The sequence below is a fragment of the Pleurodeles waltl genome, chromosome 3_1 (genome assembly GCF_031143425.1).
Source record: "Pleurodeles waltl isolate 20211129_DDA chromosome 3_1, aPleWal1.hap1.20221129, whole genome shotgun sequence".
In the NCBI taxonomy this organism is placed as follows: Eukaryota; Metazoa; Chordata; class Amphibia; order Caudata; family Salamandridae; genus Pleurodeles; species Pleurodeles waltl.
Window position 1 is genome coordinate 1,121,630,668 of NC_090440.1, and position 16,298 is coordinate 1,121,646,965.

General features: G+C 40.5%; 1 protein-coding gene across 1 annotated transcript in view; it reads right to left on the reverse strand.

Annotated features, from left to right (window-relative positions):
• Positions 1-16,298, reverse strand: part of VSIG10L2 (V-set and immunoglobulin domain containing 10 like 2) — a 254,873-nt gene that overhangs the window by 198,042 nt on the left and 40,533 nt on the right. Inside the window, exon 4 of the mRNA XM_069221495.1 lies at positions 11,797-12,072. Within this exon, the coding sequence (XP_069077596.1) occupies positions 11,797-12,072 (276 nt within the window). The remainder of the gene's footprint in view (positions 1-11,796; positions 12,073-16,298) is intronic.

Genomic DNA, 16,298 nt, shown 5'->3' on the forward strand with positions numbered 1-16,298 from the left:
GAATCTAACCTGCCTAAAATCTTTTTCTGACGCAAAACCATCCATACCACATGACTCATGTCTTAGAAAAGACAGGAGTCATGCCCACCACCCCAATGGCCAGCACAGGGGACCAGGGTCCCCTGGGCATGGTCATTGCACCCTGTGCCATGTATGGGGGCCCATTTAAGGGCTCTCTATGGCACTTTAAAAATAAAATACTTACCTGTACTTACCTCAGATGGGGTCCCCCATCCTGTGCTGTCCCTCTGGTGTGGGGTGGGTGGGGGTGTCCCTGGGGCCTGGGGAGGGCACCTGTGGGCTTACTCCATGGTGTTCCACCGTGAAAATAAGCCCACAGGTCCCCTAATGCCTGCCCTGACCCAGGCATTAAAAAATGGGGCAAAGCAAACTTTGCAAACATTTTTGACCCCTCCTCCCTCCCGTGCACCATTTTTGCACAGGAGTATAAATATGGCATTAAGGCCATAGAGTCATTTTTTGCACGGGGGACGCCTACCTTGCATCTCATTAAGGCATGGTAGGTTTCCAAGTCCCAAAATTTACTTTAACTCCATAAATTTGGCACTAGACAGGTCTAGTGCCAAAGTATAAATATGGAGTTAGTTTTGCACCGAATTAGAGTAAAAACAAACAACGCTAATTCGGTGCAAACAGGGAATAAATATGCCCCTATGGGAGGGCAATCAAAATATCACGTAACACACCATTTGCAACCTATATTCTTAAGTGCCCATGTTAAAAAAGGCCTGTTGCAAGCACTATGAGTCATATTTAAGAGCCCCTAGCGCCACGTTCCCACACATTAGCGTAATTTTTTTTATGCTAATGTTTCGTTAGATGGCCAAAATCCCCACACCATATTTACAAAGTGGCGCAGTGAATGCATTGCAGCACTTTGTAACCCTTTGCGCTATATTATGTCTGCACCAGGCATAAGGCATAATGTATGCAAAGGGGGCGTTCCCCGTTAAGGGGGCCAAAAAAATAGCGCACGGAAATCTAACAGATTTCCTTGCGTCATTGTTTTCGGCACTTTTAACGCCTGCTTTGAGCAGGCGTTAAAAGAGGGCACACCATTGTTTACAATGGGCCCCTTTGTACTCTGCAGGAGTAGAACCAAAAATGTTGGTGCTGCTCCTGCAGAGTACATCAATAGCGTGACAAAAATGATGCTATTGCCCCCTACCCTGCATCATGGAAATACGGCACACTCATGGTGGTGGTAGGGAGGCGTCAAAGGGCACAAAAAAAGTGGTGCTGTACTGTGTGCAGCGCCACTTTTCTTAAATATTCCCCTATGTTTTCTCTATCAAAGCAAATTCATGAACATTAGCGAGCGATAAAACATCAGGACAACACATACCCAGTTAACAAAATTTCAGAGTGGAACAAAAAATATTAAGAATCTATTACTATTCTTTGCAATCGAACATATAATCAAAATGCAGGATGTAAATAACTATTGAAATGAAAATGGATGCAATTAAATATTTGTGGATATAATGACTGCTTAGTCATAGTGATTAAGCGTGAAGTCAATATGTGAGTATATAAAAGAACGTTTAGAAAGAAGTTACAATGGGATGCGCCTCGTGACAATGAGTACATTTTAGAATTGTGTTTCTATCTACTGCCTCCTCCTGAGTGTAAAGGAAGTTAGGGGAGTAACCCTTCCTGTCTTGAGAAAGTTCGTCTATGGCTGAAACGCTTTGGCAGTTTTTTTTTCACCACAATAAAACACATTAACAGCACAGAGCAGTGTGTCTGTTATTTTTTATGCCAGAAAACAACAGTAAAACAGTGCTGGGGATGCAGCACCATATTGCCTGTATGGAACACATTGCCCTTCTAACCCTCAAACCCAAGTGAAAGTCACCATCAATTGTAGCCAATCGGTCACTTCTGTATGGAAGACTTAAGAAACTGCCACTCGCACCCTGACTGATACAAATATACGACACACACGTACTCGCTTAAGTTACGTTTCAAATATAGTGGATATTGTAAATGTAATTGCACGTTATTGATTAAACTCTTGCTTAGTTGTCATTTAAACATGTAGGGATCGTAATAAACTTTAATCAGGTGTATTTCCTTAATAAAATTACCATTATTTTTATTATTGAAAATGCTAATCACAATCTTTGATTAATTGGAGTCAACGTTTCAATTTTTATTTATAGAGTAATGGTCTCAAATAGATAAATACTTGCATTTTAGGTGACATAAAGCTCTGGGTTCTTACTAATGGACAGAATTCACATCCCATTAAATACATACGTTTGTGGTCCTTGTACCACTAAAACACTCTCCTATCCTCCAAATATTTATATAATTTAGTGTTCCAATAAGACTGAAAAAGAGTGGATACAAGTCAACTGACTATTTAAATGTTTCTGCATCCTATTACGTCTGTCAACCTTACTCTGATTAAAGTTGTTTTGATATACTCATTATTCATTCTTGCATAACTGCATAATATGTGCTACCTTTTATTTACTATTGTTATTAAGCTTACATACATATATCAAATCTGCTCTCTTTGCTATATTTGTGTACTCTGCCCTTTTTCATAATAAAGTAACCTACTTTAAATCAATGAACCCAATACTAACATAACCCATTCTAAACAAATTGAACTCATCTTTAAGAAATTAAACCATGAGTTTCATGCTGGTAATGCAACTGTTGGCTTTGTGGGTGCGTAGATCACCAGAACGCTGAGGCATAATGCTGTCCCATTTCACCCTTTCTGCTGATGAGATAGTCATATGTGTGCCTCATCTGAAATCAGAGGTCTGACCATTCATGCTGATATCCAATACACTTGGACGGCTGTAACAGCTCCACCAAATAGTGCTAAGTCCTGCCTTTACCCGTCTAAGAACTGCTGCAACATAAGCAGGGGTGTCTCCTCTGTTTGGGTGGAGGAGCGCCACTCCCGCCAGCAGCAGCAGCTGGCAAACTTCTACAATACAACGATAATAAATTTAGTTTATTATGGTTGTATTGTAGAAGGGGCGGGGCCACGGGCCGTGATGACAAGAGAGGGGGAGTGCTGAGCACTCGCAAACACACAACATGCATGTATGTTTGGCCGGCCATCTCGGCTGGCCAAACATACATGCGTGCTAAGCTCTGGTTGGAGAAAGTAGGCAGACTCTCCCAGTCTGCCAAGAAGCACCCTCCCTGGGCGCTCTGACCAATCTGGACCCTGCTGTCATGCTGCCAGCAGTATGATAGCAGTGATTAGATTGGCCACAGGGCTGGCTCGGAGCCTGTACTTGCAGCAAAGAAAAGAGGAGCTGCGCAGTGGTGGTGGCGGCGGTGGCGGCGGTGGCAGCTGCCGCGCAGTCAGGTAATTTCTTTTTTTTTTTATTATTATTTTTTCTTTACCCCTCTCCCCTGAGCACAGTCCCCGCCCAACCACACGTCGCAAGCTGCTTCTGAACACAAGCCCCAAGATACATGACTATGCAGTCATTCAGTGGGCTCTAAACACCATTGAGTATCTGGGTGTCCACATCTATATTGAGGCGAATGTGATAATTGACCACAATTATGGGAAGGTAATATTTGCTGTTTTCAGTAGTGAAAATCTGGAGAAAAACATTGTGATATCAGTTAAGGGGAGTGATGTGGTAGTCAAGATGGTCCTTCCCCTAAGACTGCTTACAAATTTTGCAAAAATCCTATTGGCCCTACCTGCAAAGTTTTTTTGTGACACAGATATTTGATTGCAAGGCTTAATATGGAAAAGAGAAAGAAAATGTGTCACCCTAACCAAACTGAAATCTCCCATAACAGAAGAGGGGTTGATTGCCCCTGTTCTAGTAAACTATTATTGTGTCACACATGCAATGTGTGACAAGGTGTCTGGAAGTACCCTGCCCCTTCCCTGGAGAGAAATAAATTACTTAACAAAGACTCTAGCATCAACATTTGTTGCAACAAGAATATGGGGTGATGTGCCATGAAATAGTGCCAGCAGTGAGGAAATGCTGGGCCTATCATTTCAAGAATACTGAATGTGAGCTGTGCCCCAGAAATACTGCTTTGGTTATTGCCCATTCTTTGTGGGATTTCAGGAGAGAACCTGGGCTGGTGAAAATCCTTCATGTTGGCAAAGTGTCCTAATGACAGTTGAAGACTTTTGATTGGCTGACAATATACCAGTAGTGCACTCTCTATACCACAGCTAACTAGTGAACAGAATTTGTATGACTTGGGAACCCAAAGGGTGGGAATCATTAATGGACTAAACATTGAAGGCCATATTGACAAATGGATGAGAATGTAGGGCAAACATGTGACTCTACAGAGCAATCAACAGACCTGTGTTCACACTTTTGGGAAGACCTAAAACTGTGCAGGGAAGGAGATGTGCAGATGCCCCTGTCTGATGCTGAATGAGTCAAAGTTAGGATACTCATATTTTAAGTATCAAGGAATGTCCGCTTCAAATACAAACATCTCTACTTCCTTTACCAACTTACCTGACCTTGAAATGGCTGAAATATCTCCACCCGCGCCAACAGGGCGCCACTTGCTTTAGATGTGGAATGGAAGACTCTGGTTATTTCACATGGTTTGGGATAGCTCAGCGCATGGGAACTTTTAGGGAAAACACAGTCATACTAATCACCCAAAAAGCAATATATGGCTAAATGGACCCAAAGTAAGCCTGCTTGTACTAATGCTTTGCCCCAAACATGAAAAACTCCAATGTAAGTTCATTGAGCTCACATTTGCTGCTAGTCAAATTGCATAGTCATAGAAGAAAACACAATGCCCTGCTATAGTTGGCTGATTGATGGGTAGAAAATGTTGGCCAGAAGCAGGGACAGTGAATATCAGGAAAATTAACAGACAAAAGGGAGTGGCAGAGACAGCAATGTGCTTGGACACCCTGCTAATATGACTGCTCAAAGGAGTGACATGGCCGCCTAGATATTCCAGATGCCAACTCCTTAAGTGCCTTCTCTGCCATTGACCTGATACATCCACAGTGATGTTACATGGGATAACACAATCGGGAAGCAGAGCATAGGTTAACAGGAAATACAATGGGGAAAGGACATTGACCCGAAAAGAATATTGAAGCACTGAGGCTTGTTTTGTAAGGTTGCTCTGATTTAACTATTTTCTATTACATTCTCAATCTTCTAAGTCTCTAAGTGCAACACTTGGTAGACAGGTAACAACTTACCATCAACAAAAGCAATGCTATATACTAAGTCATAGAATAGAATTCCAATGCAACAGGTATTTATTGTTGCTAAAACTTAAAATTAACAAAGCACAGCGTTAAAAAAGGTTTTAGAATTATGTGCCGGCATACACAATATGTTGATGAACAGACAGAGCAATAGGATTATATCACTCCGCAAATATATTTACCCAGCAGTCATGATTGAAAGCATGTAGAGTCACTAAAAAAGGTATACTTTCTATATTTTTCCGTTTAAAAAAAAATGCAGACATGCAAATGCATTGTTGTCTTTAGATTATGTATTAAACATTAGTAAAAATGGAAGAATGGCTTCCTTAATTGCAGTCTATTAAGGTATCTGAAAGGCAACATAGATTAGTAATACATTCTAAAGGAAGATTTTAAGACAATTTTGCAACTGTTAAAATATTTGAGTAATGTTTACACATACATGGTATTTATTGTAAATCAATTCTATATTTGTATATATAGGAGTGAATCCTGCATTATGTTAATTTGAAATATTGGATTATAGATATTGTTTTGACTACAAACAATGTGCACATGGCAATACTTCAGCAAATATGTATGTCAGGATACCCTAGCTGGTATGTGTGCAAAAATGCAAACCCTGGGCACCTGATCTACGGGGATACCATGGGCAGGTAATTCAGATCACAAGATCTTTCATTCCTTTTGGATAGAATGGCAAAAGAAATTAACACTTTAGGGACATAAAATGGTTTTTTTGTATCCTATAATCATTTAAAAATATATTTAATCCTAGAACTCTGTTAATCTCTCGTCTCTACCCATCATACTTCTTAAATATGAGATTAGTTTAAAGGACTGCCTCTTTGCTTTCTATAGTTGCACCTATCATCATATCCCAGTACCTGCCTATTTCGTCTAATTGTTGTTTAGTTCATTCAGAATAATAGGCTCTCAGCTCTTGAGAGTTCAGTTTATTCAATTTGAATGATTTGCCACTCAAGCATATGGATGGACAGACAGACATTCACAAACAAAATACTCTTGAATTTATTGAATGTTTGATGTGCTGTACTCCGTTCCACCCGGGACATGGTACCATATTCTCCACTGCTTTGTTGGACTGCAGCTAACCATGTTCAGAAACCTTTTCCTGCCTGGGAAAGCTATCTGTGCCTTCATAGAAACCACCGCTTGGAAGCTTCTTTGAAGGAAGTATATGTATGCCGTATGCCGTTATGTTTCTTGCAGCTACTAAGCAAACATTTTTGCTTTTCAAAAACAAATTTCTAAGTATGGTGTTAACGTAACTTTTTTATTTTTCTATTTGGGAGGTTTTTTTTTAGAAAGCATACATTAATGTCTGCAGTTCCGTGAGAAACCATAAGATTGTTTCATAAATTCTATCTGCAAAATATGATCCCGTCAAAAAGAAGGAACATTTTAGACAGCATAATTTTCGGCAAACCACATTATTTATTATTATGAGATGTTTCACACTATTGCAGCATTGTGCTTTACATTTTTTCCAAGCTTTCCATCACATTCACAGTCCATCTTTACTTTTTGTTACCAACTTAATTAAGCTACTTGACCCATCTCATTATCAAACACAACAGTTTGAAATGTTTCAGCATGTAATCACATTCATCACATAGGACATTGAATTCTACCTCTTTGTACCATTTCCCATCCTAAACTTTTATATTTCCCAAAAACCTCAAGGGTCCATTGGATTCTACCAAACCTTTCCACTTTATAACACAGATATTATTAGTTTGCTTTCCTTTCTGAAAGCTACTTTCTTTCAGTACTTCTCGTGTTAATTTTAACAGAAACAAATGAGTGAAGATGAACATTAAGATCGGAAAAGTACCACAGCAACCCCAATAAAAGGAATGTTCAAACGTAAATAAATTCACAGCCCACAGCACCATTATTGGTAATCACTTATCTAATCACTCTCTTATCTATACTGAATTACAATCTAACTTTACTAAAATAACTGGATGTAAAGAATAAGATGGTAAGTGACACAGGTATAAGTGCCTTTGTCATTTTCCTTCACATCTAGGAAACTCCAGGGGTAATTACCTGGCCTTCTGGAATTTAAGTCCTCTGAATAGGCATGCAGAGAACAGTATAATGAGTTTATAATTTGCATCTGTATTAAACATTCAGTTCTTCTGGAAGCTTTGAACCAATAAACACCAATCTGGAAACGGCTATTTTTCTTAATATAAGTACCATGGATTTTCGAGAAACCACTAACGTTTTTATGAGGAACACTGCCACAAAAAAGAATCCATTATATCAACTTACCATAAAATCTGAACCTTTACATCGATACAAGCCACTACAAACGATCCAGTTCATCTATATGACATGATATTTATACCACTACGATAAGGGGTTAAGGTAAGTGCTATGGTAGTTTCAATGGGGAGAGTTTTAGGTTAGGTTTACATATTTAAGGGGTAGGCCTGGGTTTAGATTTGTTGTTAGATATAGTGCTGAGATTAAACTTTGGTTTAGGTTGAAAGGTTAAGGCCCTCATTTCTACGTTGGCGGTAAAGACCAGCTACCTCCGCAGTGACGGCCACCAAAGGACCGTCGCCGTGGATACCAGCTGTCCGCCATTTTATGACCACAACCGGATTCCTGCCACAAGAAGGGTAGAAATCTGGCTGTGGCCATATCGGCGGATGGCGGTAAGGTGGCGCTGCTACCACCAGCAGCGCCACACCAGTAGACCGCCGCCAGCCGCATCATGACAAATAATATGGCCTGGCGGTGTTCTGCTGGCGGTAGCAGCGCCCCGTCCCATCTCCTGCCAGATGACCCCCTGGAGCCACATAAGTTGGGTCTTCAACAGGGGGAGGGGTGCGGGGTGTTGTGTGTGGGGGTGTGTGAATGTATGTGTGTGCGTAAATGCGGGTGTGTGTTGAGTGTTGAATGCGTGTGTGCATGTACGGACGTATGAGTGCATGTATGTTGTGAAATGTGAATGCGTGTCTACGTGTATGTTTGAAGTGTGTGTGGATGTGTCTGTGATTGGATGTATGCATGCGTGTACGTATGTGTGAATGTGTTTACGTATGCATGGGTGTGTGTGAAGGGGGCGTGGATGTTGGGGGAGTATGAAGAGGTAGGGGGGTGGGCGGGGCTGGTAACTTGAGAGGTGGGGAGGGAGACCCCTATCAGTGACAGGGAAGGAATTACCTGTCACTGATATGGCCTACTGACATGGTTTTTGTGGCGTTACAACCGCCACGAAAACCTTGGCGGTAGGCGGGGTCATAATCCTGCAGGTGGCACAATGGCGGCCGCCGGGCTGGAGATAGATATCTCCAGCTCAGCAGTTGTTACCGCTGTGGCAGTCGGAGTGGTACATTGGCAGGTTGGCTTCAGCCAACCTGAAAATGTCACTATGTGGCGTACCGCCACATTATCGCCGACTGCCAACCAAGTGTTGGGTTCAGATTAATGTTACGGTAGGCCGAAGCAAAGAGTCTGGATGAGGGTGACATTATAAGTGGTGTTTGGAAAGATGTTATTGTTAGAGATAGTGTTAGAGTTATCTTCAGGGTTAGTGTACAGGTCAGTGTTAAGGTGATTGACATCAATAGTGTTCACTTAGGTATATGACTCTGATGGTTATAAATAATTGAGTGGAGTGACTATCGGCAGTGGTAAGCTATGTAGAGACATACTACAATTAGGATTACACTTACTCATTCATGATAAAAAAGGAATTTTAGGTGCACAGATATAAGGATATGTTTGCCATAGAGCTACTCTTTTTGTAGCTATTTATGGAAGAGGGTTTCACTATGAAATTCTGAAATGTATGGCTTTCATAGGTCTGCAAACATAAGCCTATAACTTCCTATCCACACAACCATACAATTCATAAGAAGTTTAGGATTGGTGCACAGTGTTTTTCATTTCCTATGAAACACATTTTTAATAAAGAGGGAACCGCTTGGATATCATGTTTTGCACTCACATTGAAACAAATATGATCATACCATGTTATTTACATGAAAAAACAGAGAATAGAACAACACCTGACCTCAATACTAAACCTGCAATTTTGCTGATATATTCAAATGAATCATATAACAATTGTTCAAAAACTCACTGAAAAGTTATTGTTGATTTCAACTCCAAAACACTACACGCAAACATAATTAATTTGAAGAATTTTAAAAATTAAAATTGAACGGGATAAAATAGACTCCAGTTATGAAGCCTAAAATACATGAATTTTAAATGAACTACAAACAAATTTTACCACATGTATAGTGTAAAAACCTATTAAAACTATTCAAGTCAAGTCATCCGAGTAACTAAAACTAAAGAAACCTGTAAAAATCATAAAAGAACCGAAAATGGTGAACTATTTGCATATCACACTTCAATATTGAAGAGGTTATGTGCATTTGTTCAATTAATAAACACAACATCTGGTCCAATGTAGCATAAATCAAACACACTACTAGGAGAAATATTTGCACCAGAATGACATCTCACTCAATACTGAAAAACACATTGCAAAATATTACATCACTAATCAGTCAAACAAAATCTATTTTAAACCTAAATACAAGAAATAACATAAAACAGATTTTCTTGATAGTCATGTCACAGTACATTGTATTATCAAATTAGGCATACCAATTATACCCAATACAATTCTTTTTTAGCTCTTCACCAGAAAGTATGACCTGTATTTCCTGAAAACTACATATTATTGCCCAATATTCCCTTCATCACAAAATACAATTCTGTAGTTTAATGTGACTAGATGCTTGCAAATGTAATTTGAGTGGAACACTTTATCATCCAGGATTAAAGCCATGCCACAGAATGAAGGCAGCACTCCAACAGAGAGGCTGACTAATTAGGAAGACAGACGTAAACAGCTCATTTGGTGCTATGAGAGAATTTTGGTGGCTGGTGAAAATGTTGAGCAAAATGTTTAGCTACCCAGGCTAAGATTACCAGAAGATTATTCATGTTTTGTCACAATTATCAATTCCTGTTGCTTAATATTCCTACAGATTCAGATTGGGGAGCCCATCCCGGCACTATACTCCAGCATTAACTATTAAAGGGTTTCATGAACGTTTCCTAATGTCATGCCAATGTAATTCAGCTCTACCTTGAATGAGCAATGGACACAGAACGATAAAGCCCTTAATTAATCTGAAGTTTTCTTAAGTTAGTTAAGGATTGATGAAGTCGACTATCCATATCATTTTTAATCAGACCCTAATGGTATAACACCAGAGCTCAATTCTAACACTCACAATGTGACAAGCTAATTTCAAGAACAACTATACTTGACTACATTATCACTATAAGACTGTACTTCACAGAAACCATCTAGCTAGAACTGCCTTAGCAATATTTATAGCAGAAACTGATAATGGTGATACCAAACAGTTAACGGTAGGGAACAATTACGCAATAGAAGTACAGAATAATTGATGAAATCACAATCATGTTAGAGATTGTCACCTATTTCATTAACACTCCAAGAAATACTAGTTATCCGTTTCAGTACACATCATCTTGAAGTTCATGATAAACCAAAAACAAGCCAAGGTGATGTTTGACCCTACCTGGTAAAATGTTTTCCAATTCCATGCCTTTACAAATGTAAATATTTTATCCATTACCTGCTAGTAGCCTAAAAATGCAAGAGATAGTCTCAGTTGAAGTGAGATGGGCCGAAGCATAGTATCTCACAATATCAATTAAAAATCAGATTCTTTGGGCCTTTATGAATAGATACATTTAAGCAAACTCCAAATAATTAGTTCAGCCACTTGATCAATTTCATCTGGTAAATTCCTATGAACCTTCGTGTTTAAGGGCTGTGAGAATCACAGCAGATACGAAATCTATAAAACACAAGGTTCCAGGGAATCATACCTGTAAATCGAAACAAATGTAAAGTTGCCTTAGTAAGTGGCTTACATCAGTGTATCTGATTACCAAATGTCATGCCGTACCCAATGAACTCAGCTTTGATGATCTTATATTATTATTTGCCAGGACAAATGTTTGTTTTAAAATCTGCCTCATTTCTTCTGTGCTTAATCTTTCTACATCAGAAGTTTTCGATATGTTACCCTGTTACTGCCTGCATGTCCCAACCGTTTACACCCTTTACACCAAGGACTTGAAAGGTAATGAATGCAATAGTGTCCTTCGAAAATATCTGCCCGGAAAATAGTCTTCTCCATGTCACTGGGGGTGTAATATGGAACCATCAGACTGATGGAAAGGAAATCTCCCACTGGTGATACAACTTCATAACTTCCTTCAAAAAATGTAGCTAGATTTCTCTTCCAGCATTCCGAATTTCTCCTTCATTCTTTTTATTTATGTGCTTTTATTGCGTTCTTTAGACTCCTTATTTGTTTCTTCCATTGATGCTTGTAAGGATCTGGTAAGCATATTTCTAGTGGAAAAAGCAGGGAAAAATGAGATAAAGAAAGGAATGGAAATTGGAAAAGGGAAACCCAGGTGGCAATAGCAGCAGTGCAATACAAAACACTGAGGAATGTCATACTTACAGTAGACTGTAAGGCTGATGGTAAGTTGGGTGCGGGTATTCAGGTGTGAGTTCTGTGCGAGGCAGGTGTAGGTGCCTGTCTGGCTTCTTGAGATCTTTGAAATCACATACATCTGCCCAGAATAGATTTGAGAGTTGTTATAGAACCATATATACTGACAGGGTGGATTTGAAGATGCCAGGCAGGTCATGATGACTTCCTCTTGCTCATTAGCCGCAAAGCCAGTTTCACTGATGGCAAAGGGCTGAATGTTAATCACAGGGTCATCTGGTCCATCTTAAAGAAAAGAAAATAATGAAAAAATTAAATTAACACTACAATAGAGTAGGCATATATGTTTTATTAACCTTTATGTTTAATGCAGAGATCAGTAAGTAGTAAGACAAAGGAAATAATTGAAGCGCATAAAAGTTACTGGTATGGGAAAGAAATGTACATCATACAATTCATATCTGTGATGAGATTATGGAGATAAAAGGGAGACAGCTGTGCTTGAAATGGTGAAAGGGGGCTTCTATGATCAGCTAACAGTTATTGGAAGTACAGTGAACATATTTCACTCAAGAGCATAAACTCATATTCAGTGCTAAAGTAGGGTGTACTGAATCCTAGGTGGTTCCTGAGCTTAATAGAATTATAGGTCTGCCACACACATATCACAGAGTTAGTGAAACATTGAAAGACATCTTCACCAATGGATTCTGTACCGTCTTTTGCTTTACCAGAGCAGAAGCTCTTTAATGTATTGCCCTCTTGCTGCCTCCTCATCTCACTGAGTTAAGTGACACTTTAACGGAGACCATTGCATATCATCCAGGAGCAGATGGACATTTTGAGAGCTTATGTACTGATCTGCTCTTTTCGTTGCATGAGATATGGTAATGCCCGGGTCATAAGAATTAAAATGTTATATCCTTCTCCTGCTCCTAATCCATAATCTAGATCCATCCCCTGAAACTTTAACTAAAATTTCATATTCAGAAGTTGCACCAGTACTTCGTGAATGATATTCTTCAGTTGGAGCCACTGTTGAGGAGCATTCTCCTGGCTTATACTGATCCTTATGCCGAATCTCAGTGTGTGTGGCTATAAAACATAATGCAACTCAACAACATTTTTGGAATTGGAATACTTATTAAAAGAGGGAAGATGGGAGGGAGGAAAACTAAAGAGGGTCAGAGCCAGGACGGTGTAAAGAATGAGAAAAGGCCACGAGTGGCACAGGAAGGGAAAATATGTGGGTGCAGAACAGGAGTGCTCTTTCAAATCCAACCATACCTCAAGTAGAGTATATATTAGGACGTAGCTAGGATAGACGGGTAGCAACAGAAGGCTACAAGTGATTAGATGCTCTACCTACAAAGTAGAAGGCTCATAGAAGTTCCTAGGTCTTTCCCAATGCAAGCCACAGATACCATTTTCATCACAACAGCATTTGGGCTTAAACATGTGTTAGAATTTTGGTTGTTGGCTGACTAGGATATGAGCCCTGGTCAAGCAGCAACCACAGTCTAAGTCAGGGCAAAGAAAGGGCAAACCCTAAATTAATCTTTGCTCACCTTCTGGTAGCTTGGCACAGAGCAGTCAAGCTTAGCTTGGAGGCAGGCTGTAAAGTATTTGTGCAAAACTGTGAAAACACCACACAAAAACACCAGTTTAGTTAATAGATCCAAATTTAATAAATAAAGGTAGAACAAAACAAGAGAAATCCAATGAGTAGATCCAAAGCTATTGATTTTCAAGGTTTTAGGTAAAAAATAGTGCCAAGAAGCACAAAGTGCTATCAGGGATATTTGGTTGTGCTAGACTGGAACAAAATCATAGGTTCAGGCTGACCAAGATGGAGCTGAGGCCAGTTGCAAGGACCCAGTAAGGCCCACTTAATAAAATATCTTAAATCCTAGTTCCGGAGCATTGCATGGGTCTGTGTGGAAGAAGCGTCACACAACCAAGTTGATGAGTTGTTTCCTAGATGCAGCAAAGCCGCTGTCTGAGGTCCTGTTGTGTTGACGTCAAGGATCCTGTAGATGGACTTATGATGTGAAGTCGGGTATTGAGGATGCAGTGCACAGTCAAAGCGATGCGTCATGTCAGATGAGCAGTGAAGCTGTGCCAAAGAATTTAGGTGTCATCATCGAGACTGCTATCAACGGAAGATGCAAGGAGTTTGCACCAGGAAAAGTATTGCAAGGGGTGGTTCTGAAGGCGATGAGTCAAACCCAAGATGTGGGCATGCAGTATTGGTGCAAGTGTTTTGAGAAAGGTCCAATCTACACAGCAGGATCGTGCATCATTTCTGCTTGAGGATGCACTGCTCAGCAGAGGAAATGCATCAGTTCTGCTCAGGCATGTGTCACTCAGCAGAGAGGATGCATTGGTTCTACTGGTAAGCACCATAGGCCCACTTCCAATGGTCCAGTACTGGGGTGGCACCATTTGACATGGTAGACTCACAGATGGCAGAGTTCCGGTGCAGAAACAGGGTGGTTGGATGTCTTTTATATCCCTAAGACTTCAGATCAGGATGCCAGTGAATTAGCAATTGGAGTCATTCTGGGTTGAAGTGATGCAGGTCCAGTCGTTCAAACTCAGGCAGAGGGCAGCAGGCAGCTGACCAGCACAGCTAAGCTGGAGTCCAGCAGAGCGTCAGGCCTTCAGCAACATCGCAGTCCTTCTTATTGGCAGAGTATCCACAGGTCCGGAAGTGTACTGAAATGGTGGTGTCTGACGTCAAGTTCTTATAACCAGTTGTGCGTTTAAAGTGGGGGAGACTTCAAAGACATGCCTTTGAAGTGCACAGATGTCCTCCCCTCCCTGCCCTGGTTCCAGAATAACTACGCTGGGTATTCAGCCCTTTGTCTAGGGACCGGTCACAGCCAAGTCAGGTGTAAGTGAGGCTGAGTCCAGCTCCTCTCTCCCATCCATCCAGGATGGTCGATCAAATCACACCTAAGCTCCCATTCTGTCTCGCTGTCTAGGGGGAATACACAAAGTCCAGCTGCTAATTACACCCAGTCCTGTGACTAGAGAGAGGCTGCAGGCACCAAATGGCCATGGCAAGAAAATGCCAACTGTCTAAAAGGAGATGCAAAATGTAAAAGTACATGTCCTCCTCCATAGATACATTACACACTGCACTCTGGCCTCTCCAGGGCCTATCCTAAGAGTGACTTATATGTATATGTATTAAAAAGGCCAGTTTGGGACTGACAAAAGGGTTATTTTGCCAGGTCGACTTGGCAGTTAACAGCACACACAGGTTCAGAAATGGCAGGCCTGAGGTATGGTTACATGACTACTTAAGTGGGTGGCACAACCAGTGCTACAGGTTCCCTAGTAGCACTTACGTTACAGGCCGTGGACACATGTAGTGCACTTTACTGGGGGCTTATAAGTAAATTAAATATAGCGATTTGGGATAAGCCAGTACTACTGTGTTCAGAGGAGAGAGCACAAGCACTTTAGCACTGGTTAGCATTGGTAAAGTGCACAGACTCTTTAGGCCAGCACAAACAAATTCAGCAAAAAGTAGGAGGAAAGAAAAAAGCTTAGGGATGACCCTGTTGAAATGGCCAGGTCCAACAATATGGTTCTCATTGCTGAAAGTATACTCAATTTACCAATCAACAGCACCCACATTGCACCCACATTGAAATTAGTTTGCACAGTATTTAACAACTTTTCACATGACGGATAAACTAGTTTTATTAAGATTTGCAACAAAGTAAAGCTGAACCTGTGGTATGCAACACAACCACAGAAAAAGTGAAACTAGTGACAAGGTTTGATAAGTGGTCAAAGAAAGAACATAAATGTCAAGAGATTGCCTGTGAATGTGACTGTCCCCAGCAAGCCCAGAGTCTAACTTGGCTGTCAGCATGGACAGTATTGTAAATGGGGACTACAATGAAAGTGATAAAGCTATATCTTCATGATTCATATAGATTGTTGGAGGCACCACTTAAAGCAGGCGAGTTGGAGAACTGAGAAAACTGGATTTATTTGAAGAAAAAGATTGGAACAGGTGAGTGGGCACTAGGGGTGACTAGATGCATGTGAACATAATGGTACGCCAAGAAACCTCACATGCTAAAGGAGGAAACATGAAATAAACGCAAGACTTGACAGATGTGGCCTTTTTAAAAATGCCACTGAAATGGCAGAGTATGCATGGTGTAGTATGGATGGCAGATTGGTAAGAGGTCAACTAATGACACAACTTATAGAGAGCGTTTCTACAGTATTGTGGAAGAATAATATGTGTTGCTGGTCCACAAAATGAAAGAGATGCTTCTCTGTTGAAAGACAGGGTCCAGTCCATAAGAAGCCTGACTTGTATGGTAAATTAACTTAAGTGCTTTGGTACATAAGGATCTGACTAAGATGGTAACTGATGGAAGGCATTCAGCAACAGCATCATGGAGCCATTTAACATGATACATTAAATATTCAGGGAGGAGAGGGTTTATTCCACTGGTAAATTCAGTATGTAAACGTGTTAG